Here is a 26,829-nt window from a genome sequence, read left to right on the forward strand (position 1 = left end):
TTTAAAAAAAAAAAGAAGGGGTAAAGAAGTTTAAGAAACAGCTCCTCGGGGGATGGACTGTTAAGAATGGTACTTCCATGTTAAGTTCAGGCTTTGTAGTCTTAACTACAAAGCTGGTAAGATACCCAGGCAAAGGTGGTTACCTCCAAGGTAGGATGAAGGTAATGAAAGACAACAGGTAGCCTAGCACAGGCTTTATAAATCAAGAAGCTATAACAATTAAAAAAACCCCTATACTTGGGCTTCCCTGGTGGCGCAGTGGTTGAGGGTCCGCCTGCCGATGTAGGGGACATGGGTTCGTGCCCTGGTCCGGGAGGATCCCATGTGTCGCAGAGCGGCTAGGCCCGTGAGCCATGGCCGCTGAGCCTGCGCGTCCGGAGCCTGTGCTCCACAACAGGAGAGGCCACAGCAGTGAGAGGCCTGCGTACAACAACAACAACAAAAAACCTATACTTAAAAGCCAGGCTTGTTTAATGCTTTTTGTAGTCTCTGTGCTTATATTCCTGTTTTCTTCATTAATAGCTCATAAAATATTTGGCAATATCCAACCTGTCTCTTAGAACTAACTTAGGGTTTTAGGTACACAGGGCAGAGCCTAAAGGCCAGCAGAAGGTTGGCAGTGGGAATTTCAACAGGGAGATGGCTTTCACTGAAACAGGTCTCCTAGAAACAGCTGTCTTCCCTCACACTGCTATCCTTGGAGAATCTGGATTTTGTTTCATTAAGGGAGGCTTTATTTCCTTAGGATCTCTTTATAGATTTCAAGTTAGAGACCAACCTGCTTCCTGCACCTGCCAGCTCTCCCCCCACCTCTCTTATCCCAAAGAAATAGCTGCGAGGAGGAGAGTAGGGCCCAGCCCCCAAGACACAGAGCAAGGGAGAGCGGATAGGTTTTGTGCAGAACGTAGAGGTCCTAAGGATAGGAAATCTGAGCTGCTTTGGCCTCAGTGGTCCTTTTAAACCTTGAAGAAGAGTCACCAGCGGTACTCTATATCCTTCTCAGTTTGTGTCATCTGCGTAAGTTTCCTTTATCTAATCCGTTGATTAAAATGTTGACAGATCTGTAGTATGCTATACTAGATGGACTTAGCTTTGACTCCATCCAACATAAATAGTCCCAACCCTCATGATATTCCACTCTCCCCACCCCCACCCGCATTTGGGGGCTTGGGGCACGTGCTGGGCCAAGGTTAGTCAGACCACAGTGATCATATCCAATCCACAGCACCTTCCATTTTATTGTTTTATTTACAAACAGGGTGAAGTCAACTGGGAAAATCGGGTAGGGAGTCAGTCTGGGCCATCCAAATGTGGAGTGGTTCCTGGGTCAGTCTCCACCATGAAGGCCGCCTCTTCTGTCCTTTTCCTGCCCCTTGGTAATGGCCTCTTGATTCCTCAGGGCAGCCTCGGTTGCTGCTCCTGAGCCCTTTTATGAGGGCAGGTGGATCCTGGGGGAACGGGGGTGGTACGAGGGCTGGGGCCCCCTCAGTTTGTGTAAACCTGAGTTCCGATCACACGCATGATTTCCTTCTGTATCTTGGGGTCCTGAGTATTAATGTTGGCATCGCCCACCTGACCATCCTCATATCTGCCAAAGATAGGGCAAGTGTGAGCATAAGAGAGAGAACAATACCAGAATAATGTCAACCAATGGAACTGCATTTGGAGGTGTGGCCATCCCATCCAAGAAGTCAAAACCCTTTCTTGATACTCTTTAGGGTGGAAGAGATTCAGTTTATCTGGTTTCCTCTCAACAGACCTTTATCTATACCCATCCCTATCCTCCAAGGGGAAAGTCCCAGTGCCAGCTCCACTCAGGTAGCCAGGGACAAGTCTCCGATAACAGAAACAGACTTTCCCTGTAGTCACATATCATTATGCTCTCACCCTCACTCCTCTAAGTAATTCCCAAGGAACCCTCCTAGACTTACACAAAGAAGAACCGTGTGCAGACATGGTCGGACACAGGGCACACCCAGATGTTCCCATGCTTCTGGAGGTCCTTAGATGTAATCACTGGGAAGAGAAGGGCCAGAAGTTATACATATAATGCTTGGGTCAGAGAGTCTAGGCAGGGAAGGGAAGATATAATGCTACAACATCAACCTTGGCTGGATCATGTGCCAAAGTTGCACCAGAAATAAAGGTTGGGGACCCAGAAAAACAGGGACTGGGTGAGATACCTACCTTCACAAAGTGCTATACAGTTTAGATTCCGACTCTGCAGGAACCTTGACTGAATGGATCGGGTCTGGAAGAGGAGAGCAGAGCCAGGTAGATGGTTATAGCTTTCCCTAGAGAGGCTAGTTAGCTGGTAATGGTTGGGGATGGGGATTGGGATATCCAGCCACCCCCCTGAAATTTTTCCTTTCCATAATCAATCTGGATGAGTCCAGGCTTCCATCTTTACGTTTTCATGTCACTGGATTTAAACTCAGTCTCTGCTTTCATATTTATGACTGAGGCCACAGATGACTCTAGAAATGTGTTCATCTTAGAACATATCTGATTCCTTCAAATGATCTTTAAACCACCCACCACCACCACCTCCACCACCACCATTGTTTCCCCATCCATCTCTGTAGCCTAAACTTATCCCAGAGGAAGGGTCCTGCCTCAGTGGAGCAACGGCAACTAATAATACCTGGGGGATCGTATTCATTCTGTTATATCTCTGGACCAGCTCGTCCTTGGAGGGCATCCTGTGCTGTCCTTTTCCCATTCCTGTCACAGAAAAACAAACCAGTTCATTCACCCATTCCTTAGCCAAATATTTACCGAGTGCCTACTATGTGCCAGGCACTGAGCTAGAGACGCTTGGTGATACAGCAGTGAATAAAGCAAACAGCGTATCTGCCGTCACAGAATTTAGTCTGATGGAGATTACAGGAAAGGAACAAATAATTACAACAGAGCATGGTAAGGGTTATGATGGGGAGAATATAGAGCACTGTGTGAGCCAGAGGAGAACTAACCTAGCCTCGGGGTTTGAAGAAGGCTTCCTGGTGACAGCTATGCTGAGAACTACAGGATTAGGAAGAGTTAGCTAAATGAAGAGGGAAGAAGTATCCTAGGCAGAGATAATAGGATATTAAAAGGCCTGGAGGAAAGACAAAGCAGTGTGCCTTAGTTTGTACCAGCTTAGTTGATGGCAGAGAAGTGGTGAGAGATGGTGGAAGAGAGAAGGTAGGATAAGATCAAGCAGGCCTAATAGGCCATGTTAAAGCAAATGGAGTTTATCCTGAGAACATCTGGGAATCACTGAAGGGTTCTAAGACAGGGAGTAACACAAGAAATGAGTCAGGAATGAGGGGCCTAGGAGAGTGGTGACATCAACACCTCGGGTCAAATGCCAGGCTGAGTGAAATGAGTGGAGAGGAAGCAAGCAGAGCAAGTCAGATCTGCTCTAGTTCAAAGTTACATAGAAAGCTCTGACCAGGGTCATTCAGAGAAAAGGGAGAAAGCAGAGCAGTTAAGTGATGAATAATTTTCCACAGGTAACCACAACGGCAACTACCTTGAAGAGTCCTGCTTCCTTCAGAAAGTCCTCCCAGACTTGAGGGAGAGGTGCCAATTCACTCATTTTCACCCTATCTAAATTCATAAATCCTCCGCCATCTTTACCCCTCACTGAATAGCCCTGTTTATAACATTTATAGATTCATTCTGGATTCTTCCTACTTAGATGTGCAACAGTGCTTGTGTGCCCCTATTCCCAACTCTTTCTGGCCTATGATTAGGACTTCAGTCTCTATTCAGCTTTATCACAGGTCCAGCCTTATCACAGTCAGGGATGAGTCTGTGTATGAGACCATGAGACCCAAGAGGGAGATGGATGAAGATGGGAAATGATGCTATCACTGCAGGCCATAAGCAGGGCACTTATCTCACCAGTCCACCCTGGAACTTTCTATTATTACTAACTCCACACTGCTGCAAGTCTTGGTTTTGTGATAGCCACGGTATAGAAGTAGGGATGATAACCACTGGACTGACATTCTTCACTGCTCAGGCTGTCAATTCATCATGCACTCACACTGAAGCCCCATGACAGATTTACTGCCTGAACAAAATTTAGGGCAATGAGAGCCTCAAGACTTGAATTGCCAATTTCTTTCTCCTACAGGACACCCACCACCCCTCTGTTTACAACTTCTCCATTAGCCTTAACTAGGTTTAGCTCTGCATCCAAACGTGATGACTTTCTCAGCCTGAGTATTTCAGTGCACGGTTCTGAGTGAAATTCCCATTTAGGTTCTATCCCAGACGTTAAGAGAGAACAATCTGATTTCTATGGCTGGTCTTAGAGATGGCCCTTATGATATAATCCAAATCTTGTCCCATCCCAATCCTGTTGCACACTGTCCTGGCCATAATGAGCCAATCATCTTCTGTCAGTTTCCCTGAGACCAGACACCCTGAGAACCTGGAGGCCAGAATAATCTGCTTTGTGTCCAGAGTATACACTTGTGAGAAGCTTCTAAACACGACTAAACACAAAGATCGAGTTTACCATCTCCTTTCCCACTGTCCCTCATTTTTTTTTTTTTATTGTTTGAAAGCAGTAACAGGTTTATTGAAAGCAAAACCAAAGATTTATATCTTATCATGTTGAAGAAAATAGCAATTTTCATATATCTTGTCATCCTTTCTGAGTTTAGCTGCCTTCTGCCTTCAACTCTTTTTTTTTTTAAACATCTTTATTGGGGTATAATTGCTTTACAATGGTGTGTTAGTTTCTGCTTTATAACAAAGTGAATCAGTCATACATAAACATATGTTCCCATATGTCTTCCCTGTTGCGTCTCCCTCCCTCCCACCCTCCCTATCCCACCCCTCCAGGCTGTCACAAAGCACCGAGTCAATATCCCTGTGCCATGCGGCTGCTTCCCACCTGCTCACTATGGCCAAGTCATTAGGGGCTCCGCTAGTCAAATGAATGCTCTCTATTTACAATGACCCCCAGAGGGCACCCAATGTCACTAGGCTACAGATACCCTGAGGAAAAATAGAGAAAACCAGAGCAGAAAGGGGTGGAAGGAAACATACAAAGAAGACAGAGTTGGCCAAATGCTGGAGTTAACTAAAATAACTTGGACATTTACACACATCTCACCCAGTATCAGAGACTCACATATCTATGGGGCTCTCAGACTCAGTCATTCAAGCAAAGCCTACCCTGTGAGTCCAATATAATGATAAGAACACTGGCCTAGAAGTTAGGAAAACTGGATTCCAGTCCTAACTCTGCTACTTAGATCTGTGTGACCCTAAGAAAGTCATTTAACTTTTCTGTGTTATCTACTTTCTTACATGTAAAGTAATAAGAGACTGGACAAGGTGACCTGTAATTCCAGTAGTAAAAGCATAAGGTATTTTGTATCTATAATCAAGTCGACCTTTGGAGGGAGAAGGATGGTGCCATATGATGTTTTTACGTTATCAGTACATGAAAAAGAAAGTTAAGAAGTCAATAGAGATTCCTGGCTCCATCTAATAACTAAAGGTATTCAGGCCCTCAGTAATAAACAAAGGCCAATGGGAGAGGAGAGAGGGAGAGAACAGGGAGAAAACAGACAAGAAGAAAGAATTTTGGGCAGTGAAAGCCAGGAGGATCTCACTACTTAGAATTAGAGCTTAATTAGAGGGAGGCTCAGGCTGGGACAAAGATAAAAATTGTGGAACCTAGACAAAGCCAAGAGAGTACCCTGATCCCACCCTGACTGTGGACCCCAGGCACAAAGAATAAGATTCATTCACACATTCAATAAATATATATTCACTGGGCCCTTACCCTTCTTGGATTAATCATAACCTTTGGTTCACAACACACTATCATTTATTTAATAGGACAATGAATACCTACAGACCTAAGAACGAAATCCAAGAACTAAAACATTAACAGTGACTTACATCTAAGTGCTCCTAACTCTATCCCAACTATCTGCCTCCACTTGGGAGGTATCCACTATCCCAAAATTTGAGTTATTTTTTTCTTTAGTTTTATCATGCACATACACATAGCTAAATAATTTTAATTTTTTAAATTAATTAATTATCTATTTTTTGCCTGCATTGGGTCTTCATTGTGGTGTGTGGGCTTCTCATTGCGGTGGCTTCCTTGTTGCAGAGCACAAGCTCTAAACGCACAGGCTTCAGTAGTTGTGGCTCATGGGCTCAGTAGTTGTGGCTTGTGGGCTCTAGAGTGCAGGCTCAGTAGCTGTAGTGCACAGGCTTAGCTGCTCCGCGGCATGTGGGATCTTCCCGGACCAGGGCTCGAACCCATGTCCCCTGCATTGGCAGGCGGATTCTTAACCACTGCACCACCAGGTAAGTCCCAATTTTAATTTTTGAGCAACATAAAAAAGGCATCATACAGTAGTCCTCTGGGCTTGCCTTTTTTTTTTTTTACTCAACTATTATTTACTCAACATTTTTTCCACGTTGCTGAATGCCACTGTTGGTTCATTTTCATTGATGAATAATAATCCATTGTAAGAATATATTAAAATGTATTTATCCATTCTCCTGATGATGAGCACTTGGGTTGTTTCTAAGATTTGCTGTTGCAAACAATATTACTCTGAACATTCATGTACACACCTTTGGGTGCACATATGCAGAAATGAAAATGCTGGGTCACAGGGATAAAATTTCTCAGCTTTATGAAATTTAACACCAAATGTTTTCCAAAGTGGTCGTACCAATTTATATTCCCGTTAAGTGATAAAACAGATCCTGCTTATCTGCAACCTCTGGTACAGTCAGAGGTATTATCAGATTTTTTAATTTTTGCCAATCCACGTAGATGCTACATGGTAAGTGATTACGGTCTTGTTTTTACTTCCTTGATTAACAGAGGATGAGAAGCTGCTCATATTTTTTGGTCATTTCTTCAGTGAGATGCCTGTTCATGCTGTTTGCCTTTTTTTTTTTTATTGGGTTGTCTTTTTCTAATTTGTAAGAATTTTTATAACGCATCTTTATTACTAATCTTTTATAGTTGTATGTGTTACAAATGTCTTCTGGTTTGTAACTTGCGTTTTCACTTTCTTAAGGTGTCTTCTGATGAACAGAAGCATTTCGTTTTAATAAAGTCAAATTTACCAATCTTTTATGATTTGTAATTCCATCTTTTTCTATTCTCTGGGTGATTTTGTTTAAGACTGGGATAACTTGTTCTTTGAAAGTGTGACTTAAGACTCACTTGTAAAATTATCTGGGTTTAGCAGAAACTAATACACCATTGTAAAGCAATTATACTCCAATAAAGATGTTTAAAAAAAAATTATCTGGGTTTGGTAAGTTTTTTGTTTTGTTTTGTTGTGGCAAATTTGAAACTACTATTTCAATGTATTTTACAATTTTAGAGCTATTCAGGCTTTCTATTTCTTCTTGAATCAGTTTTGTTAAGTTATATTTTTCTAGGAATTTATCAATTTTGACAAAGTCTTCAAATCACTGGCATAAAGATGACAGAATTTTATTAGCTTTTAAAATTTTGCTCTATCTATAGTTATGTTCCCTTTTTCATTCATAATATTATTTAATTGTGCTCTTTTTCTTCTTAATCAATCTAGCCAGGTTCATCTGTTTTGTTAGTTCTTTAAAAGAATCATCTTTTGGCTTTTTTGAGCCTATCTATTGTACCTGTTTTTATTTCACTGATTTTGGTTCTTACCTATATTAACTCCTTTCTTCTACTTTGTTTGGTTTATTCTGTCGTTAGAGACTTTTCTAGTTCTGTTATTCTGGAACTAAGTGTTATCTTTTTAACAGTTACAATTAATGGAGAATACTAAATAGTAATTTATAAAAATCTAGCACTGGCCCCTTCATATGGTAGACATGCAACTATATGGTGGCTCACTTTTATATAGAGACTATACAGAACAAGAACAAAAGAAGACTGAAAAGGAACTCCGACATAAACTTGAAACAATGAGAGAGCTAAGTCAGATTCGTTTTCTGAGCTGGACGAAGCTGAACTCATCTCCTGACTAGAATCTGGACATTGTTTATGCCTTATCTTTGGAATAAAATGCTTCCTCTTGCATTCAACGTGACTAATATAATAGTGTATAATTATACATAGTTTAAATTTTAAAGGGTGGTTGACAAGGAGGAGAACAATGTCTTCAGAAATGTAAGCCAGTGGAAGGGGCTCAAGCCTTCAAGTGCATTCATATATAAACTCGCATGCACGTGGTGTGCATACACACAATCTATAATGACAGGCTAACGCCAACACCAAAAATGTGTTCTCCGAAGAGCCTAGTTTCATTTCCCAGTTATTCCTTAACCCACTCCCAGGACCAAGGCCCCACAATGAATAAAACCATCCCCATGGAGAAGAAGATACCTAAGAGAAAGGGAGATAGTTTGCCTCAACTTGCAAAGAATCTAAATTCCTAATGAGAGAAAACAGAGAAAGATTATGTATCCATGATTGGGGAGAGAGCTGACACAGACCAAGTGTCCATGATGGAAGAGGAGACAGCATAGGATTATGTATTCACAAAATGGATGCAATGTAAATAGAGTCAATGTGACCAAAGATTATTTCTTACCTGAGTATCCAAAGGAAATACTGGAGATGGGGCTCAGGTAGATGCCTTTGCCATAGGCTGCTCCATGCAGCTTGCAGGGAAACACCAGGATGAGCAATATGAGCCTGGGCCCACCCATGGCTGTGTATTAGGCAGCCACAAGGCTTATCCAGCCCTCTGTCCCTCCATTTAATCTTCTCACTCGCTCAGATAACTTTAGGCACCTACTCTTGAAAAGCTGATTGGCTGAAAAGTGGATGCAAGTTAACCCCTTTGCCTGTGAAATAGTAGATATTGATGCCTTGGAGAGTGAGGAGTGGCAGAGCCACTGAGTCAGTTCCTCAGAAGACATGCTCCTGTCCCTATGCCTTGGTATATATGCAGATCCCCACCCTCCAAAAAGGAATGCAGAACAGGCAGTCAGGAGGAGGAACAATAACTATCCCTTGGAGTCTTACAGGGCAAAGAAATGTCTCCTATATCAACTATCTGAATGAATACTCACATATATTGAAAAGCTCTAACAAGTTAATTTATCACAGTGGCTGCAATCAGCAATTTATTATTTCTACCTACAGCTATATGCCCATTCCTAAAAACACCAAAAAACACAGGCTAGGGTCAAAATACAACAGCCACGTTCATTCTATACATATAGTTTCAACTTCCTCCCTAGCGAAGCCTCACGGGAGGCTAGGTTTGAGGACACTGAGGCAAAAAGAGTTGAGTACTCTAGAGTAGACTTCAAAACTGAGTGGGGCAGGGAGGGGGGTGGAGAGAAAGGGAAAAGGGGCACAGCCTCACCTGCAGTTTGGTGTAGGATGCATTGACCAGCCCATTGCGCAGGATCGAATGCCAGTTCTCAATGTGGGACCCACTGTAAGGCAGGGTAGAATATATGTCTCCTCATGGAATGAGGTTCCCAGGAGCACTTCCAAGACTGCCACTCCCACCCATTCTCACACTCACAGGACATGAAGATGGACACAAATAAACCTAGCAATGGATATGCACATGGATATAGTCACAGGCATGCAAGATGTGTGTGTGTGTGGCTAACCCTTACATTTTAATATACAGTCTCCTCTTCTCTTCCATGCTTCAAACAGTCCCATCCTAAATCCTCAACTGCTGGTTCAATATTTTCACTTGCCTATTATCCTGATATCTCAAATTAAACAAATTCATCTCAAACTCAACACGATTATCACTGATCCCAAATATGGCTTCCAGTAATGAGTTCACATCTCCTTTAAGGAAAGGGTACCACCAACTCCCTTTAAGTTACCTTTAATCTCTCTTTTTCTCTCTCTCCTCTCACAACTGGGCATAAATTGCTGATTTCCTTCAAAGTAGCTTTCAAATCTATCCCTGCTATAATCTGTTCCTTCAACCACATATTTTTATATGTAAAAGTCATTTCTCCTCAACTACATCACAAGTAGCTTGAGAGTAAAGACCATATCTTATGTATCTTTATCCTCTACAGCACCTACCACAATAGCATGTAGTATCTGTTGACTGATTGGTTGATGGACATAGATAACACAAACTCATATGCCTCAAGTGAACTTGCCTTCCCATCCCTCTACATTATTTCTGCCTTATCCAGCACCCATCCCCAGCCCCGCCCCACTCCTCACTGGAAGGCAAAGGTGCTGCCATAGAGCTTCTTGGCGGTCCGGAACCGAGCCTCCTTGGCGGGAGGACTGCTCAGCAGGAGGAACTGGTGTGAGGTGTGCATGAACTTCAGCTGCTGCCCAGGGTGGGGGTGGGATCAGGAAAACAGAGCAGAAATGGAGATCAGGGAGGGAAGGGAGCAAACTAGGCTTGCACTGACCCCAAAGAAATAAAATATGTGTAGGCCCAAAGACTATTGACACAAGCCCAACCAGGGAGGTCTAGGACCAATTCAGTTAGCTGGTTTGGAGCCCCTCCCTGCCCCTCAACAGAAATTTAGTGTTTAGAGGGAGAATGGTCACTTACCCTGCTGAGAGGTAGTTTGACAATGTGTGACCTGTTACTAGAGATGATCCTAGGACAAAACAGAGAAAAAACAAAAAGGTAGAATAAGTGTGTGGTTAGGCCATCCTGAACAAAGCAGCAGCCTTGCTCTGCCCCTGGGAGAACAAGCAAGGATTCCAGGGCTGTTTGAGTCCAGGACACTATCTGGATATTCCTGTGGGTGGTAATGTTTGTGTATAAAATTGTAAAAGCGAAGTTACTGACCAGGGACCAGCAAGTTACTGGGTAAACACAATGGATGAAAGAAAGAGAGAAGTGGGAGGTGGGCTGCTACATCTAGGGAGAGAAAAGGATAGAACAAAAGGTCAGCACAAGAGGTCAGCTACCAAAAAAAGTTAGAAAGGTAGGGTCTGTATTAGAATGGTGACAACTTACACTTGGGATTTAGAAACTGAGAACTGGGGCTCAGGAGCCATCCTGCCTGAGCTCAAAGGAAGGTTGAAGGCTCTCAGAGATGAGGGGAATGGAAAGTTATTGTTTGAGCTGCAGGAAAAAAACAGAAGAAACTAGAACAAACTTCCTGAGGATCTGGGGACAGACTGGGCCATATGTAGGCTGAACTTAGAGGATAGGAGAGAACAAAGGCATAAACTGTTGAGGGCTCAGCAAGGGAGTATTCTCTCTTATAGTGGACATGGTTTTTTTCTTTTGTGCTTCACTCATGTACCTGTGATGCCATCCTGGGTGATCTATGCCTGGTCATTCCTCATACTAAGAGGGAGCATGTTGCATTGAGAAAGTACTAATGTCAAAGGCTGACTAGACAGAAGGAAGTAAGCTAGAAGGGGAAAGCTGTGTCAGGAAAAGAGAAGAGAAATCAAGAGAACAGAAATCAAGATCAGGGAGGGAGGGCAAGGGGTGGAGGGAAGTAGAGAAAGGTCAGAACCTTTGCTAGGAGAAGGGAGTAATAATAGTGCTTCAAGGCTCTGGACAGTCAACACCAACAAGGAAGGGCTTGAGATATGGAAAGGGCATAGAAGAGGGAGACAGAGTTCTCTGCATGCATAGAAACCCTAATTGAAATGAAGTGTTAATTCCGACATGCAAGCAGCACTCAAAAACCTATTGGGAAACAAGAAACACCTGAAGAGAACTTGAGACATCACATTAGAATTTGTGGGCTCTTTGTAGGATCTGAGTTCCTGTCAAGGGCAGGTGTATCAGTAAAACCCAAGAAAGAGCAGCCATAATATCTATAACCTTGGGAAGGATGCTGAAACCACCTCTAAGAGAAGGTGTAGGCTCCATGTTTGATACTATGCCCCATTCCCCCACCCGCCAAAGGATGAACCATTCTACTCATACCACTGCAGAAGAGGATGGGCCAGGGGATCCAGCTTGTCCATCTGCTTCTTGATTTCCAGATATGAGCCCTGTAAGACAATGGCCGTAAGGTTATCTCCCAGGAGAGATGGGAGCCCTCCCCCTTTCCACAGACTATCAGGGCCCAGGGCAAGGTAGGCACTGAAGACCATACCAAACCAAGAGGAGATGGGCTTCCCACCCTCAAGGACCCCAGTCAGGTTGGGAAGACTCATAAATAAATATGAAAATGACCGAAAATGCTTACAAAACAACATGCAGGTGGGTCTCCCTCATTTTATGCAATTCCTACAGCCCTAAAAAGTTGATTATAAATCAAAATAAATAAATAAATAAAATCAATGTCCCAGAAAGATTAGGCTAAGGAATCCTGTGGTAAAACTTTACATAAAACATAACAGTCCTTCTGACAAGTAAATCATCCCTCCTGGGTGTATGTTATGTGTTAATCTGAACTGTGATATATAGGATTTGCTGAGAAGAGGCCCACCTGTAAATGTGAGTACAAATGAATGTCTATTCATGCAGAGATTGCAGACGAGGGGTGGGGAAGTCTGGTGAGAGACAGCCTTGAGTCAAAGGATGGTCACTGCTCCATGTGGCTGCCCCACCCCTAGAAGGATAGAAGATGTAGGCCCCTGGGTCTAGTTCCTTACCTCCAAGCCCCCCTCCTCACCCTCCCAACCCTGGACAGAGGTCTTTCCCTCACTTCTCTAATGCCCTAAGAATTATGGAAAAAACATTAAATAGGAACAACTTGTGAAGGAATTAGCAGCAAAGGTAAAGGTTGAGAGATACATAAGGAGTGAGAAATAGGAATAACAGAGCTAACAAAACAGAGAACAAAGACTGAGAAGGCTAAAGAGGGAAAACTAAAGAGAATACAGTGAGGGATTTGAGTAGCATCTCTACATCTTCACTCCACTTGCATGAATTTCAAACAGAACAGGGCACTTAAGTGGGCAGGCAGGGGACAGGCAGAGGGTAGAATACCTGGGTCATCTCCCGGATGGACATCACACTATCCAGAGCTTTCTGAAGTCGCTCATAATTCTTCTTCTGTGGAGAATCAATGGGAAGAGAAGAACCAGATGAACAAAAGTGGAGGAGAGTAAGACATGATGAAAAGGATGGGCCAGATGTACAAAATAATTCTAGGCCCCAGGGAAACAGCATAGTATGTCATGGAAAGAACACAGATTTAATGTCAAAAAGTTCTAGAATCACATGCTAATTCTTTTTTTACCAGCTGAGAGTAATAGGGTAAGTTACTTAACCTCTTAGAACCTCGGTATCCCTGTATGTAAGTGATGATAAAAATTCCCACTACCCTCAGAGAGATGACCTGAAGATTAAATAACGTATGTAAAGAACCTGGTGTAGTGCCTGATACATAGCAATGAGAGTAATAGTGAAGCACTGTGCTGGGTACTTGTGATGGTTAATTTTGTCAATCATCAATTGTGTCAATTTGGGCCATGGGTGTGTCTGGGTGTGGCTGTGAATGGGTTTCTAGAGGAGATTAACCTTTGAATAGCAGATTGAGTAAAGGAGACTGCCATCCCTATTCAGGTGGGACTCATCTAATCAGCTGAAGGCCTGAATAGAACAAAACAGCTGAGTAAGAGTGAACTTCTCCGGCCTGACTGCCTGGAGCTGGGACATTGGTCTTTTCCCACTTTCAGACTGGAACTGAAAAATCAGCTCTTAGATCTCAAGCCTGCTAGATTTTGGATTGGAACTTACACCATCAGCTCTCCTGAATCTCCAGCTTGCCCACTACAGATCGTGGTACTTCTCAGCCTTCATAATCACATGAGCCAATTTCTTACAATAAATTTCTTTCTCTAAATATCTTCTATTGGTTCTGTTTCTCTAGAGAACCCTAACTTATACAATATTTTATATATATTATCTCCCATTTTTATAACAGTAGATATTATCTTTTTACAGATAAGGAAATTGAGGTTCAGAAAGGTTAAGTGATTTGCCTAACACCATTCAGCTAGGAAGTAGCAGAACCTCAAATGGAATCAACGTCTGTCTGGCTCCAAAGTCTGTATTATTCCCTATCATAACATAACTAATATTAATCGTTCTCCCCTTCTTCTGAGAAACTCAGAAGTTATTATTTATCTTATATTATTAGTTATGTTTAGTTATTTATTCACTAAAACGGCTAAAGCAAGAGTTCCCAAGAAACAAGTGCTCCGTTTCTTCTGTCCCCTTATTCCAAGCTGTTGGAATGACAGCCCAAAGTCTTCCACTGTCTTTTAACACCTCTGTTCCTGAGTCCTGATTTTCTTCCCAAGCAACTATACCTTAGGATTAAAGGCCAGAGTCTTGGGATCAGTGGGGTCCACCACAGAGGGATAAGGCTCAAAGATGATGCTCTTTCTAGGGGACTCCAAAGCTGCCCTACACATGGCCACCAGCAGATCCACCACCTTAAGAGAAAGGAGAGAAAGGGGGCAAAAGCTAAATGATTTCCCAGTGCTGGGAGTCACACAGTACCCAGCATAGGTCTACCTTCTGGAGGTTCTCAGCACTTCTCTTTTTTTTTTTTTTTTTTTTTGCGGTACGCAGGCCTCTCCCGTTGCGGAGCACAGGCTCCGGACGCGCAGGCCCAGCAGCCATGGCTCACGGGCCTAGGAGCTCCGCGGCACGTGGGATCTTCCCGGACCGGAGCACGAACCCGTGTCCCCTGCATCGGCAGGCGGACTCTCAACCACTGCGCCACCAGAGAAGCCCAGCATTTCTCTTTTTAAAGCAAATATGAGGTGTGGAAGAGGATGGATTTGGAGCTTGGGATTAGCAGATGCGAACTATTATATATGGAATGAATAAACAACAAGGTCCTACTGTATAGCACAGGGAACTATATTCAATATCCTCTGATAAACCATAATGGAAAAGAATTATGAAAATGGATGTATATATATGTATAACTGAATCACTTTGCTCTAAAGCAGAAATTAACACATTATAAATCAACTATATTTTAATAAAATTAAAAAAAGACAAATGTTTATGATTTTTTCATTAGAAAATATAACCTCATTATAAAAATTCAAGAACAATGTTTAAAAGGGTGATTAAAAAAAGAGGAAAATCATCCCCTTGCCCCCAAATCTCACTCCTCACAGGTAACTACTGCTAAGTTTGATGTATATTCTTCCAGATATTTTCCCTACAGAAACTGTTATTATATAGGCAATAAAAAAAAAAAAGAATTGTATTATACATACTGTTGTGTTTTCTTTTTTATATATGCTATAATTTTCTATCCAAAAATTTCTACTGCAAAGGACATACCATCATTCTTTAACTGGACCCTGTACAGAGGGGCTTGAATCCATTTTTTTTTTTAAACTATTATGAACAATACTAGGGAATTCCCTGGAGGTCCAGTGGTTAGGACTCTGCGCTTTCACTGCCCAGGGCACAGGTTCAAATCCTGGTCGGGGAACTAAGATCCTGTAAGCCACGTGGAGCAGCCAAAAAGTAAATAAGTAAAATATTTTTAAAAACCCACTATAGTGGGGTTTTTTATACTATAGTGAACATCCTTACACAGAAAAGCATTTCTGGAGATTAAATTCCAAGCAGTGAAACTGCTGTGTTCCCCAGCCTTTTTTGATCCCAATTCCCCAGCAGCTTTTCCCTCCCCCATACCTCTGCTCCAGTGGCCACCTCCTCTGCAGCTCCGGACATGACTCCCAAGGTGTAGAAGGAGAAAACGCACAGTTCACGAGTACAGACGGCTGGCTGAATGGACATATTAGAGATGGTGATGGCAGGAGGTGTCCAATAAGGTATCATAGTGCAAGAGGGGTGCCTGACCTCAGACAACTCTAGATTGATATTCACATATCCTCATCTTTCCAAATAGGACTGCTGAGATTTGCTTTCTGAGAAAAACAATTATTTCTAGAGTCTCAAGGAGTGTGGACAGAATTCTACCTTACCATAGATCCAGGAAGAAAGGAAAAATGGAGAGATGAGGAATTAAGGGGCCTCAGCTAAGGGTGCAAGAAAGAGGGTTACGAAATAGAGGCATATACCTTGAGCATGGACCCATTCTGGAAGACATGCTGCTCATCACACACCACGCAGTACTCGTTCAATGTTGGAATCCTCTGCTCTGCATATTTCATGATCTGAGGAGAGAAGAGATTCTACTTATCTTTTGGAAGCCCGGACCCAGATGTAGGAAATAATCTGAACTTCTTTTCCAGTTACTCTCCTACCTCCCAGCCTTGTGCCTAAGGTAGAATCTGTTCTTGGATCCTGCACTTAGTTAAACTGATAGCCTAACTCTAGAGCTAAGACTATATAGTATAATAAAAATAAGATCAGCCATGGTAGAAACCTGGGTTAACATTCCCCCCCTACTACTTAATACCATATATAACTTTGGGCAAGTCAATTAACCTGAGCCTTGGTTTCTTCATTTACAAAGTGGACATTATTCACCTCACAAAGGTACTGAGAGTAAAAAGATGATTTCTGTGAAAGTATTTTATAAACAAGTACTAATCAAACTATTAACATTAGTTGTAGTAATTACAGATTGCCCCCATGTGACAAGTGAGTATTCAGTCCATGATCAGATGCCTGAGAAGCCATTTTAACTACCTAGAACAATCAGCCTGTAAACTGATCAAGACCATAGATAAAACTCTGTGCTGGGAAGACAGCACAAATCCAGAGCTCATGCAGCAATATCCTAAAGTGTTGTTTTTTGGTTTTTTTGGGGGTTTTTTTGTGGTACGCGGGCCTCTCACTGTTGTGGCCTCTCCCGTTGCGGAGCACAGGCTCCGGACGCGCAGGCTCAGCGGCCATGGCTCACGGGCCCAGCCGCTCTGCGGCATGTGGGATCTTCCCAGACCGGGGAACCAAACCGTGTCCCCTGCATCGGCAGGCGGACTCTCAACCACTGCGCCACCAGGGAAGCCCCTAAAGTATTTTTTATACACTCTGTCTTAACATGGCTTTTGCAACCATGTACACTTTGTGTATAAATCAAATTGTTCCCATTTCACAAACTTTTGGGATGGTAAATGGACATGCAAGGGCTTCTATTCATTCATTTAATGCAGATTTATTGAATGCCTACTATGCACCTAGCTCAGTGAAAGGTCTCCTTGATTATTCAATAACATAAAAGACTGTCTTCTCAGACCCCATACTCCAACAGAGAAGATGTGGTATGTACACAACTTAATTACAATTCAAGGCAGCATATGGCACCTGACACATCAATGTCATATAAAACAAAAAGCATCAAAAGAGTTCAATGAGAGGAGACACACTTCCAGCTAATACATTTCAAGTAACAGAGAAGATTTTATGGAAAAGCTGGCATCTGAGACTTGACTGCAATAGGCAGATATAGTGAGAAAGGTCAGTGGAGGGAATGACATGAACAAAGATAATGGAGATGCAAAAGTGAAACCATGGGGCATCCCTGGTGGCACAGTGGTTAAGAATCCACCTGCCAATGCAAGGGACACGAGTTTAAGCCCTGCTCCAGGAAGACCCCACATGCCACGAAGCAACTAAGCCCGTGCGCCACAACTACTGAGCCTGTGCTCTAGAGCCCACGAGCCATAACTACTGAGCCCGAGTGCCACAACTACTGAAGCCGGCACACCGCAACGAAGAGTAGCCCCTGCTTGCTGCAACTAGAGAAAAACCTGTGCACAGCAACAAAGACCCAAGGCAGCCAAAAATAAAAATAAATAAATTAAAAAAAAAAAAAAAGTGAAACCATGTCTGGAAAATAAAGAGGGTTTAAAAAGAAGCAAATGACCAGAAGCGGCTAAGCAGTGAAAGTTTGTGAGGAAAAGTGAAGCCCACTTGAGCAAGGATGTGCGGGATCATAAGAAAATCAGTGTCAATCCTTCTCTCATCTTGGCACCAGCGCACTTAACATTTGCAATGTCTCATTTGGCACTTGATCGTAAGGGGTCTATAAGCGTTGTCTTCCCAATAATGCTATAAGCTTCTTGACGGTGGAAACTATGCCTTCTTTTCTCCTATCCACACAACACTCAGTATAGTTCTGGAAGCAGGAAATGTTTGCTAACTGACTGAAGAGCTGGGAGATGTTAGGGGATCAGATGGGTCAGAAAACAGGGAAAGGCTTTGGAATGAACCTTTGGACTTGATTACCTGGACAAGGAATCCATATTCCAGAGTGGGGATGTTTTTGCAGTGACCACTGACCTGATGAGAGGAAAAAGACAGACTCCGTGAACCTCCTATGAAGCTGGTGACTAGAAAGACCTCACTCACGCCCACTACCTAAAATTCTCTTAAAGTAGCTAAGCCCTAACGCTGATCAGTCTAAGTAATCCCCAAGCTGCAGAAAAGACCTTCAGACATTTTTGCCAAGGTTCTTAAAAAAGACTCACCTCAAAAAAAACAAAACAAAACAAAAAAGACTCACCTGTCCTTAAACCCCTTCAAGGTAGGTGGAATAGGTCTGTAAAGTAGCTGACTACCAAGTCCTAACCACAACCTAACAAAATCATACATGACATCTCCGTGGGATGCCCAACCCCAGACTCTCTGCTTCATGACATACTATCAGAGAAGCCTGCCAGACTGTTCAGATATAAGTTCACAACTATTAAAAAATGTGTTCCCTTCTACTCACTCATGATTCATGCCCAGGTTTGGTTTATGATCCCTGGGAACCAGACCCCCACCCCATTTTGAGAAGCTGTATTCCCACATTTCCCCTCCCACCCTCTGACACCCAAGTCAAACCCTCCTCAGCCATGTACCAAAGGAGAGGTCCATGCTGGGGGAGGGAGGCCCACGTGCTGGGGGCACTGGAGACCTGCCTGGGGGCTGGGAGGGTAGCCAAACACCTCTACTTTGGGGTTCTTCATGGTGCAGGAGATGGAACGGTTCATGAGGCGTCCAACTCGAAGCTCTGGTACACCCAGTTTGCCTTTCAGCATGGAGTCCTGTATGATAGGGAAACTTGGAGACCTGAACACAGAGCAAAGAGAAGTGATGAGACTGAGGATTCAGTATGAGCACTAGAAGAGGCCTGGAGGGACTTCCCTGGGGGTCCAGTGGTTAAGACCCCGCACTTCCAATGCAGGGGGTGCGGGTTTGATCCCTGGTCAGGGAACTAAGATCTCTCATGTCACGTGGCATGACCGGAAAGAAAAAGAAAAAAAAAAGAAAAAAAAGAAGAGGTCTGGAGATAAGAATAGATGAAATGACCTAAGCCAAAGAGCAACTCATATCTGAGGAAAGTTCCATTGGATCAAACTGTCAAAGCAAGTAGATCACTACACAACTGGTTTGATTTTTATGTCATTATCTATGTGTTCTTCAGATTGGAACATGAAGGGCAGGCAAAGGCAAAGCCTAGGTCATTCTCTGCAGCATCTAGGCCAGGTAAGGAATGATACCCTGGAGAGGATGCCTGTTTCACTTAGTGTGTGTGTGTGTGTGTGTGTGTGTGTGTGTGTGTGTGTGTGTGTGTGAGTGTGTGTGTGAGTGTGATGTGTGTGTGTGTGTGTGTGTGTGTGTGTGTGTGTGTGTGTGTGAGATTAAACTACTAGGCAAGAAATAGTTGGACCCCAAAGAGCCTAATGTCTGTCTGTCTGTCAATAATGGCACCTGGAAAACTACAAATCTGGGTTTGTATTTACCTTTGGGAAGATCAGAAGGCACCAGGGGGGATAAATGTAGGCCTAGGATCAAAGAATTGAGCAATATTTATTTCCAGAACCTAGGTAATAAATCAATGTGCCCTTCCATAAGAGCAAGGACTTGGGGCCTATTAGCTCTGACTCTGCCTCCTTAGGATAGGGAATAAGGATAAGTGTCGAAGAAAGTAAAGATGGAGAGATTAGCATACATTTCTCCAAACATGTACCATGCGCTAGGTACTGTGTTTTACATAAAGGACGAGATATGACTACTGGGTCAGGAGTAGAAGGGTAAAGACACATAGGGGACAGGACCATGTGGGTGGTATTAGTAGTTAAAGGTACAGAATTTAGAGGACCTAGGAAGAGGATAGAATAATTTACATAATCAAGAAAGTGGGGTGGAGGCTTAGTTGAGATTACAGTGATTAGAGATAATCAGCTCATGGAGAAACTTACTTGGGGATGGGTGAGAAGATGCTGAGGCCAGCTCGGAACTTCTTGATGGTACCACTTGCCTTGAACCAGCTGTGCCTCTTCTCCTGCTGGGTCTTTAAGAAATCGTTGCTGAGATGTTTCCATTGTTGGGATGTAAACATACCCAGGATCCTAAAGAATTAAAGAGCAACAGGCTTAAAGAAGCTCAGGCAGGGGAAGCCCAGGTCAAGAAATAGGACTATGAAAGGCAACTAATCTAAAATTCAGACCCAGGGACTGCAAAGCTAGTTGTTGTAGGGGAAGGTGTGTCTCAAGACCCCACTGATAATAATCTTAGCACATGGAAATGTACTGTCCTAAAGTACCTCTTTACCTTCGTGGGTAAATTCCCACTCCTTTACCTAGTCTAATGGACCAGAAAAATTCTTAGATGCTTTGCCTTTAGAGGGAGATCTCAAAGGTGAGTCTTCAAAGGCTGTGAACCTGGCAATTTACTGCCAAGAAGAGCTATACTGAAAGTGGAACAGAAGTGGTGAGTACCACCCTCTGCCTTATGAATAGTGAAGAAAAGGACAAGGGACATGAAGGGTATGACATTGTTAGGCAAAACATTACATCCCCAAATTTATGGTTTCCAACTTGGGCTGGGCCCTCAGCTAGTCTTGTCAGTCCTTTCACTTGTCCTTGATCAGTTCTCTCTAGTATCACTCTACCTTATTATTCTAAATCCTTATCACCTTCTTTAAGCTCCTAACTTCACCTACAACTGATAATCTCTCTTCTCAACAGAAAAAACTGAAGGCATGAGATATCATCTTCCATAATTTTGCAACCCTACTACAGAATCCATTTCCATTTCTACCCTTACTTGATCCCTCCATTCTCTGGAGACAAGGTAACCTTCCTATGAAGGATCAATTGCTCTGTTTGTCCTCTAGATCTCAGCCCCTCATGGGACCTTGATCTGTCAATCATCCCCCTCTCCTGTCAGCTCCTTTACTGAAGTCTACAAAAAGTTTCAAGTTTCTTTACCTCAGCCTAGCTATCTCTCCCTCTTCCCCTTATATCCTCATCCAAATTTCTTAATCCACACTTATTGTTTCTATTTTGTTGCCAATCACTCACTTCTCCAGAATACTTACTGTATTCTGGTTTCTACCTTCACCACTCCACTACAATTGCTCTCACCTTGATGCTAAATCCAACAGAAACTCCCAAGTTCTCCTCTTACTCATCCTCTCTGGCATCTGGCCCTCCTTGTAGAAATGCTCCTCCTTGCCTTCTCTGACTCTATTCTCTTCCCGTTGTTCTCCAATTTCTCTGACCTACCTTCAGTGTTTCTTCTTCCTCTACCTACTCCTGCTATTTTGTCTGGGTTAAAGGGTGTTCTGCCCTTGATTTTATTTTCTTCTCATTCTATCATGCTCTCCTTTAGCAATCTCATATTCTACACTGGGTGCAAGTCTCACCCATACACTGCTATATAATTTCAACCTGAACCTCTCTTGTAAGTATCAAATCTACATATCTAACTCTGTATTGAGCATCTCCACTGGAATATCCTAAAGTTAACTTTAAACAACATGTTGAAAATGGAAATAACTATCTGTCCTCATCCCACAAACGTGCTCTTCTTCCAAATCCCTATATAAATGAGTGGTATTATAATTTACCCAGACATCTAGGCTGGAAACCTAAGAGTAATATTCCACTATTCCTTGGCTCTTATCATATACAACATACCTAAATCATTCTTCAAGTCTTATTGATTTTAAACCCTGCAAATTTCTCTAGTCTATCTCTCATCTCTAATCTTACCTACAGTTGTACTTTGGTTCAGGCTTTCATCATCTCATGTATGGACTTCTACAAATGCCTCCTATTAAAACAGTTCTGGTCTCTTATCTCATCCCTCCTACCTATTTTGCAGAGTGCTACCAGCATAGGTTTTTTTTTTTTTTTTCTTTTTTTTGCGGTACGCGGGCCTCTCACTGTTGTGGCCTCTCCCATTGCGGAGCACAGGCTCCAGACGCGCAGGCTCAGCGGCCATGGCTCACGGGCCTAGCCGCTCCGCGTCATGTGGGATCTTCCCAGACTGGGGCACGAACCCGTGTCCCCTGCATCGGCAGGCGGACTCTCAACCACTGTGCCACCAGGGAAGCCCTAGAATGTTTTTTTAAAAACTAAATCTGACCATGTCCTTTCTCTGCCTAAAACCTTTCAATGCTCCCAAAAGCCCAATATCCTCTCTGATTTGGACTCCTTCCTGCTTCTCTGGCTTTAACTTTAGTTCCTACCATTCTCCCCTTGCATTTTACTAGCAATACATAACTACTTGAAGCTTCCTACACACATGCTGCTTCACATAACTATGCCCTTGCAAATGTTATTTACTCCATTGTCTACATGGGCAACTCTTATCCATCCTTAAAAACCAGTAATCATCTCCCTTTCATCTTTCATTCATCCAGCTGCCACCAGACTGAGTTACACCTACATCTTCCTCTGTGTTCTTTCTAAATCTTACATATTCACTTGTATTAGAACATGTATCCACTGGACTCTATTTGGAACTTGACTGAGTTTACTTCTCAGTATTGTATACCAAATACTTAGCAAGGTGCTCAACACATTCAATAAATTAAAACTGTCTGAAATCCTACAGCCCCCACTCTGAGGAAATGTGATGAGCATGACTCTAATTCCAGGGTTGCACTTTTCCTTAAATGCTAAGTACTGATGAGTTTCACCTCTCACCTCCAGGAAGCCTCAAGGCCAGATACCCCAGAAACACAAGCTCCCTTACCTAACTATAAATTTGGCTCCCCAAATTTATTTTAGTCTTTCTTGGGCATATCTCAGAAATACACTTTTGGAAGGAAACATTCAAGAGTCTGCCAGTCCATCCACATGTCCATTTCTCTTTCCCTCAATGTTCATAACCAGAAAGATCAAAGTTCTTACTTTTTCAACTGAAGACCCAGCCCAAATCCTTCCTTATTTGATGGCTGGAAAACCTCAATTGATGGTTCTGCAAAGAGAAGAGAAAGCTCCTACTATGTATCCATGTCTATCCTCCTGGGAGTCTAAAGCCCCAGTTCAGTGGATTAGCTTCCTCAGATTCTAAGGGTACTCTAAACAATAATGGTGGACAAGGGAAATGTCTGAGGCAGAGGGTAGATTCTGGGAACTGTCTGACCAATTTCAGATAGCCTCAACTTATACTGGAAGTTGAGGGGGAGGGGAGGAATAAGTAATATCTGGGAACAGAAAGGCCTTTAAGGCCTGACTATCAGGCAATAGGGTATGAAGACACCAATGAGAAGAGACTGAAAAGCTCCTACCAATGGCCTACAGATTACACCAACAGGTCTTGCTCCTAGTTTTTCTCTACCTCAGTTAACTTAGGACTTTGGATGAGACCACACACAGAGCACCCACATGCCCAAAGTCACTGCCTTTACCCGGTCCATCAAGGTACTGGGAGAGCGAAAATCGCAGCCTCAACACAATAGGTTCTGTCCGGAGGACCTTCCAGGCTGTAGAAACTTCCTCCTAAAAGAGTAAGGTCAATAGTTTCTAGTTTAGCAGCAGAGAGGAATGGACTTGAAGTTTTCGCTATATGATACACACATGCACACAGCACTGTCTGCTGATGATCTAGGAAAAACAGGCATGAATAATATGTGCTTCAAATACAACAGTCAGGAACAAGACTCCAGGCCTACATGGCAAAATCCACAAGCCCGACTAGACATGTTGTTGGCAGGTACCAGCACCACTTACATCGAGGAAGCTGATGTTGATGTGGAGGTCAATGTCCACGTCATCAATAGTTCCATATTCTCTATAGAGATACAGGCAACCACAAGTGAGACTCATTAAGGGAGAAAGAAGGGAACAGAGACTGAGGTGGAGGGAGAACTGAGCCTGGGGATAAGGGAGAGGGATGGGTGGAAGGCAGCTCTGTATTTAGGTTCTTAGCTACAGCCTGAAGCCACTTTTATGATCTGGGCCTTTGCCAGGCCAGAAGCCCTTCTTACCTCAAAGGTGAAACTATCAGCCTAGAGGAGTCTAGGATACGAGGGAACTTCTAAGAAAAGTGGCTATACTTTCCTACTTACTCCTGTCAGCCAACCTCAAGTATTCCAAATAACTCCCACCATCATTAAGCTCAAAACTTATCAAGGTCCACTAACCACCCGCGCCCCTATCATACCATAACGAAAAAACCTCTACCGTTTTAACAACTCAGAAAGAAGTGGCTGAGTCCCCTGCCATCCCTGAAGTAGAGTCCCACCTGATGGATACAGAGTTTTCACTGTAGATCTCCTTCACTGCTTCAATGTCTGCATCAAGCTGTGGGTGTCGATATAAGTCAGCTGCACAGCTCCCCTAAGTCAGGAGGAAAAATGGTGCAGGGGAAAGACAGAGGGGAAGAGATGAAAAACAGAACATGATGAAACATCCAGAACAGGGATATCAAACTACAGCAATACATACAAGCAAAAGCTGCGTATGTGAAGGGGCTTTTGGTGGTGGCCATAGTTGGGCCACCAGACAAGTCTCACTGACAGACAAGTCTCCCTCCATCACCACTCTAGGAAGTTTTAGGAGACCAACTGCAGGCTTTGCTTAAGGAGTTCACATCCTTAAGCCTCAGCTTCTTCTCTCAACCCTGACCAGGACACTTAGGGATCCCTTCTGTAAGAACTCAGAACAGACTGAAGAGTACAGAATTTAACTCAGATTGGTTCTGTCTAGAGTCCAACATTCCTGCTCAGGATCATGCCCTAGGCAGTGATAGCATTAAACAATCATTGGTAGAATAATCTTTTAAAATTTTGACCCTAATGAATGAAACGACCCCTGCTGGCTAGTGAGGGAATAGCCAGAAAATAATGTTTTACAACTAAGAACATAAGGGTCAGCGGTCCCCAACCTTTCTGGCACCATGGACCAGTTTCCTGGAAGACAATTTTTCCACAGACCAGGGTGGCAGGGGTGGAGGGTGAGGGTGGGAATGGGGATGGTTCGGGCAGTAAGGCGGGCAATGGGGAGCGATGGGGAGCGGCAGATGAAGCTTTGCTGGCCTGCCGCTCACCTCCTGCTGTGCAGCCCGGTTCCTAACAGGCCACGGACCACGGACCCCTGATATGGGTAACCTCCATGTACAGAGGGTGTAGTTTACACTGGGAAAGATATGAGTTCCAGGCAAGAGCAAAGATATGAAATCAGCATTGACAAGGCAATCCTCAGATTACACTGACGTTGTATCTTCATCTCTACTCCAAAATAATCTTTCATTCTTGATGTATCCAGAGAAAAGCACACATTTAGACCAGCCATCACGGGTTTTGGGGGCTGTAATCTCACCTGAACTCCATAGAGAAATTCCTCTGATTCATTATCTCCCTCCGAATCATCATCATTCCAGAACTGGCCTTTGATGTCCTAATGATGAGAAGTAAGGATACAACCCTTTGTTGGGTCCTTGTTATCCCACGGAACAGAGTGGGGTTAGGATGGGAAACAGGTTTCCACAAAGAATGGGAGGTCCCTTGGGATAGAATAACTGAGGCCCTAATCCCTTTGCTCCCTTCCCCTCACCCTTTGGGAGCGTCTCACTCTCTTCCTGAATCTGGTCATATCCATGGTCTAACACTGACTTGGTGTCATGGAGGAAAGCGGTAGGGAATTTTAGCCTTCTTAGGTATGGGGTATGATGATTGAGGCTCTGGTAGCCAGTGGGGGAGGCATGAGGAAGATTTCAATGTCAAGGTTGATTCCTAGGCATATCTAAGTTCTAGTACAAGCTGGCCTCTTCTGGATCATTACCCAAGATGGCTCTCAAGCATACCTAGCTCTTTTGTCTCATAACTCCTTTTCTAACCCTTATTTAACTCTCCCCTTCCTTCCCAAGAAAGCTCCCTATACACACACCAAGTAATACTGTTTCCATGCCCCTTCTCCTTCCTTTAACTTCAAATAGCCACTCTATTTACCAAAAGGGTAGGAGGGAAAACACCGGGAAAACGTGAGGTCTGCACTTTGTTCCATCTACCCCTGGATGATCAGTTGGAGAGTTGGGCAGTCAGTTCTCACCATTGGGTCAGTGGGTCACACACACTCCCAGGTCAGTGCTAGGCAGCACCCCTCCATACCACCAGTTGAACCCAGGCCAACGAGATGGGCATTTAGGAGGCCACAAAGGGAGACAAGGGAGGGAGGGGGAGATGTCAGGGGCTGACTGGAGATCTGCTGAGGAAGGCAGGCTCTACTGTTGTGGTGGTAACAAGTCACTGTCCTGTAGAAAGTAGACAACAATTGATCTCATCAGCACTTAATAACTGGGTGGCATATACACAAGCACACATTTATGGGTACACTTTTATTATACATATGTACAGACACTTGCACACAGAGGCATACTTGCATGCATGTACACACACTTGTACACACAGTTCTTTAAAAATAATGAACCATGAAAGCACTATACAAACATAAGACATTATTGTTCTCCAGCTGGAGAGTTGTGATTGAAGCAAGCTCTTGCTCTAGTTCATAATGCTATATCAACCCCGAAGCCAAAAATGATGACGGTGGGACCAGATGCTTATGCTACTCAGTCTAGTCAGTTCATTTTAGAATATTCTTCATAGTGCCAACCACCATCAGAAGCAGACTCTTTTTCTGGATTCTTCACCTCTAGTTACTTCTCCAAATTGAGTCATTATCTCTTTTAACACCAGTATCCATAAAAGCCTTTATATAACAACCATAGCTACGTTTAAAAGTCCTCAACAACACTGATC

General features: G+C 43.3%; 1 protein-coding gene across 6 annotated transcripts in view; it reads right to left on the reverse strand.

Moving 5' to 3' along the window:
- Positions 1-1,205: 1,205 nt before the first annotated feature.
- The window catches only part of PARP6 (poly(ADP-ribose) polymerase family member 6), a 28,560-nt gene continuing 2,936 nt past the window's right edge, over positions 1,206-26,829 (reverse strand). For 2 of the 6 annotated variants that reach the window (XR_014326999.1, XR_014327003.1), the window contains 20 exons: positions 26,120-26,321; positions 25,391-25,468; positions 24,315-24,409; positions 23,801-23,861; positions 23,479-23,569; positions 22,979-23,045; positions 20,036-20,185; positions 18,692-18,902; positions 18,075-18,128; positions 15,962-16,057; positions 15,573-15,665; positions 14,219-14,344; positions 12,891-12,956; positions 11,880-11,947; positions 10,536-10,584; positions 10,193-10,305; positions 9,354-9,426; positions 2,645-2,724; positions 2,188-2,251; positions 1,961-2,016 (listed from right to left, as the gene is read on the reverse strand). Coding sequence is in view for 1 of the 6 variants with exons in the window: in XM_082862515.1 (XP_082718641.1) it covers positions 1,486-1,588; positions 1,932-2,016; positions 2,188-2,251; positions 2,645-2,724; positions 8,571-8,640; positions 9,354-9,426; positions 10,193-10,305; positions 10,536-10,584; positions 11,880-11,947; positions 12,891-12,956; positions 14,219-14,344; positions 15,573-15,665; positions 15,962-16,057; positions 18,075-18,128; positions 18,692-18,902; positions 20,036-20,185; positions 22,979-23,045; positions 23,479-23,569; positions 23,801-23,861; positions 24,315-24,409; positions 25,391-25,468; positions 26,120-26,122 (1,896 nt within the window). In the remaining 5 variants the exon portion in view is untranslated. Of the gene's footprint in view, positions 1,589-1,931; positions 2,017-2,187; positions 2,252-2,644; positions 2,725-8,570; positions 8,641-9,353; positions 9,427-10,192; positions 10,306-10,535; positions 10,585-11,879; positions 11,948-12,890; positions 12,957-14,218; positions 14,345-15,572; positions 15,666-15,961; positions 16,058-18,074; positions 18,129-18,691; positions 18,903-20,035; positions 20,186-22,978; positions 23,046-23,478; positions 23,570-23,800; positions 23,862-24,314; positions 24,410-25,390; positions 25,469-26,119; positions 26,322-26,829 lie in introns of those variants that run through there. The other 4 variants (XM_082862515.1, XR_014327000.1, XR_014327001.1 and 1 more) reach the window with 4 other exon arrangements.

Source organism: Leucopleurus acutus (assembly GCF_964270905.1).
Source record: "Leucopleurus acutus genome assembly, chromosome: 1".
In the NCBI taxonomy this organism is placed as follows: Eukaryota; Metazoa; Chordata; class Mammalia; order Artiodactyla; family Delphinidae; genus Leucopleurus; species Leucopleurus acutus.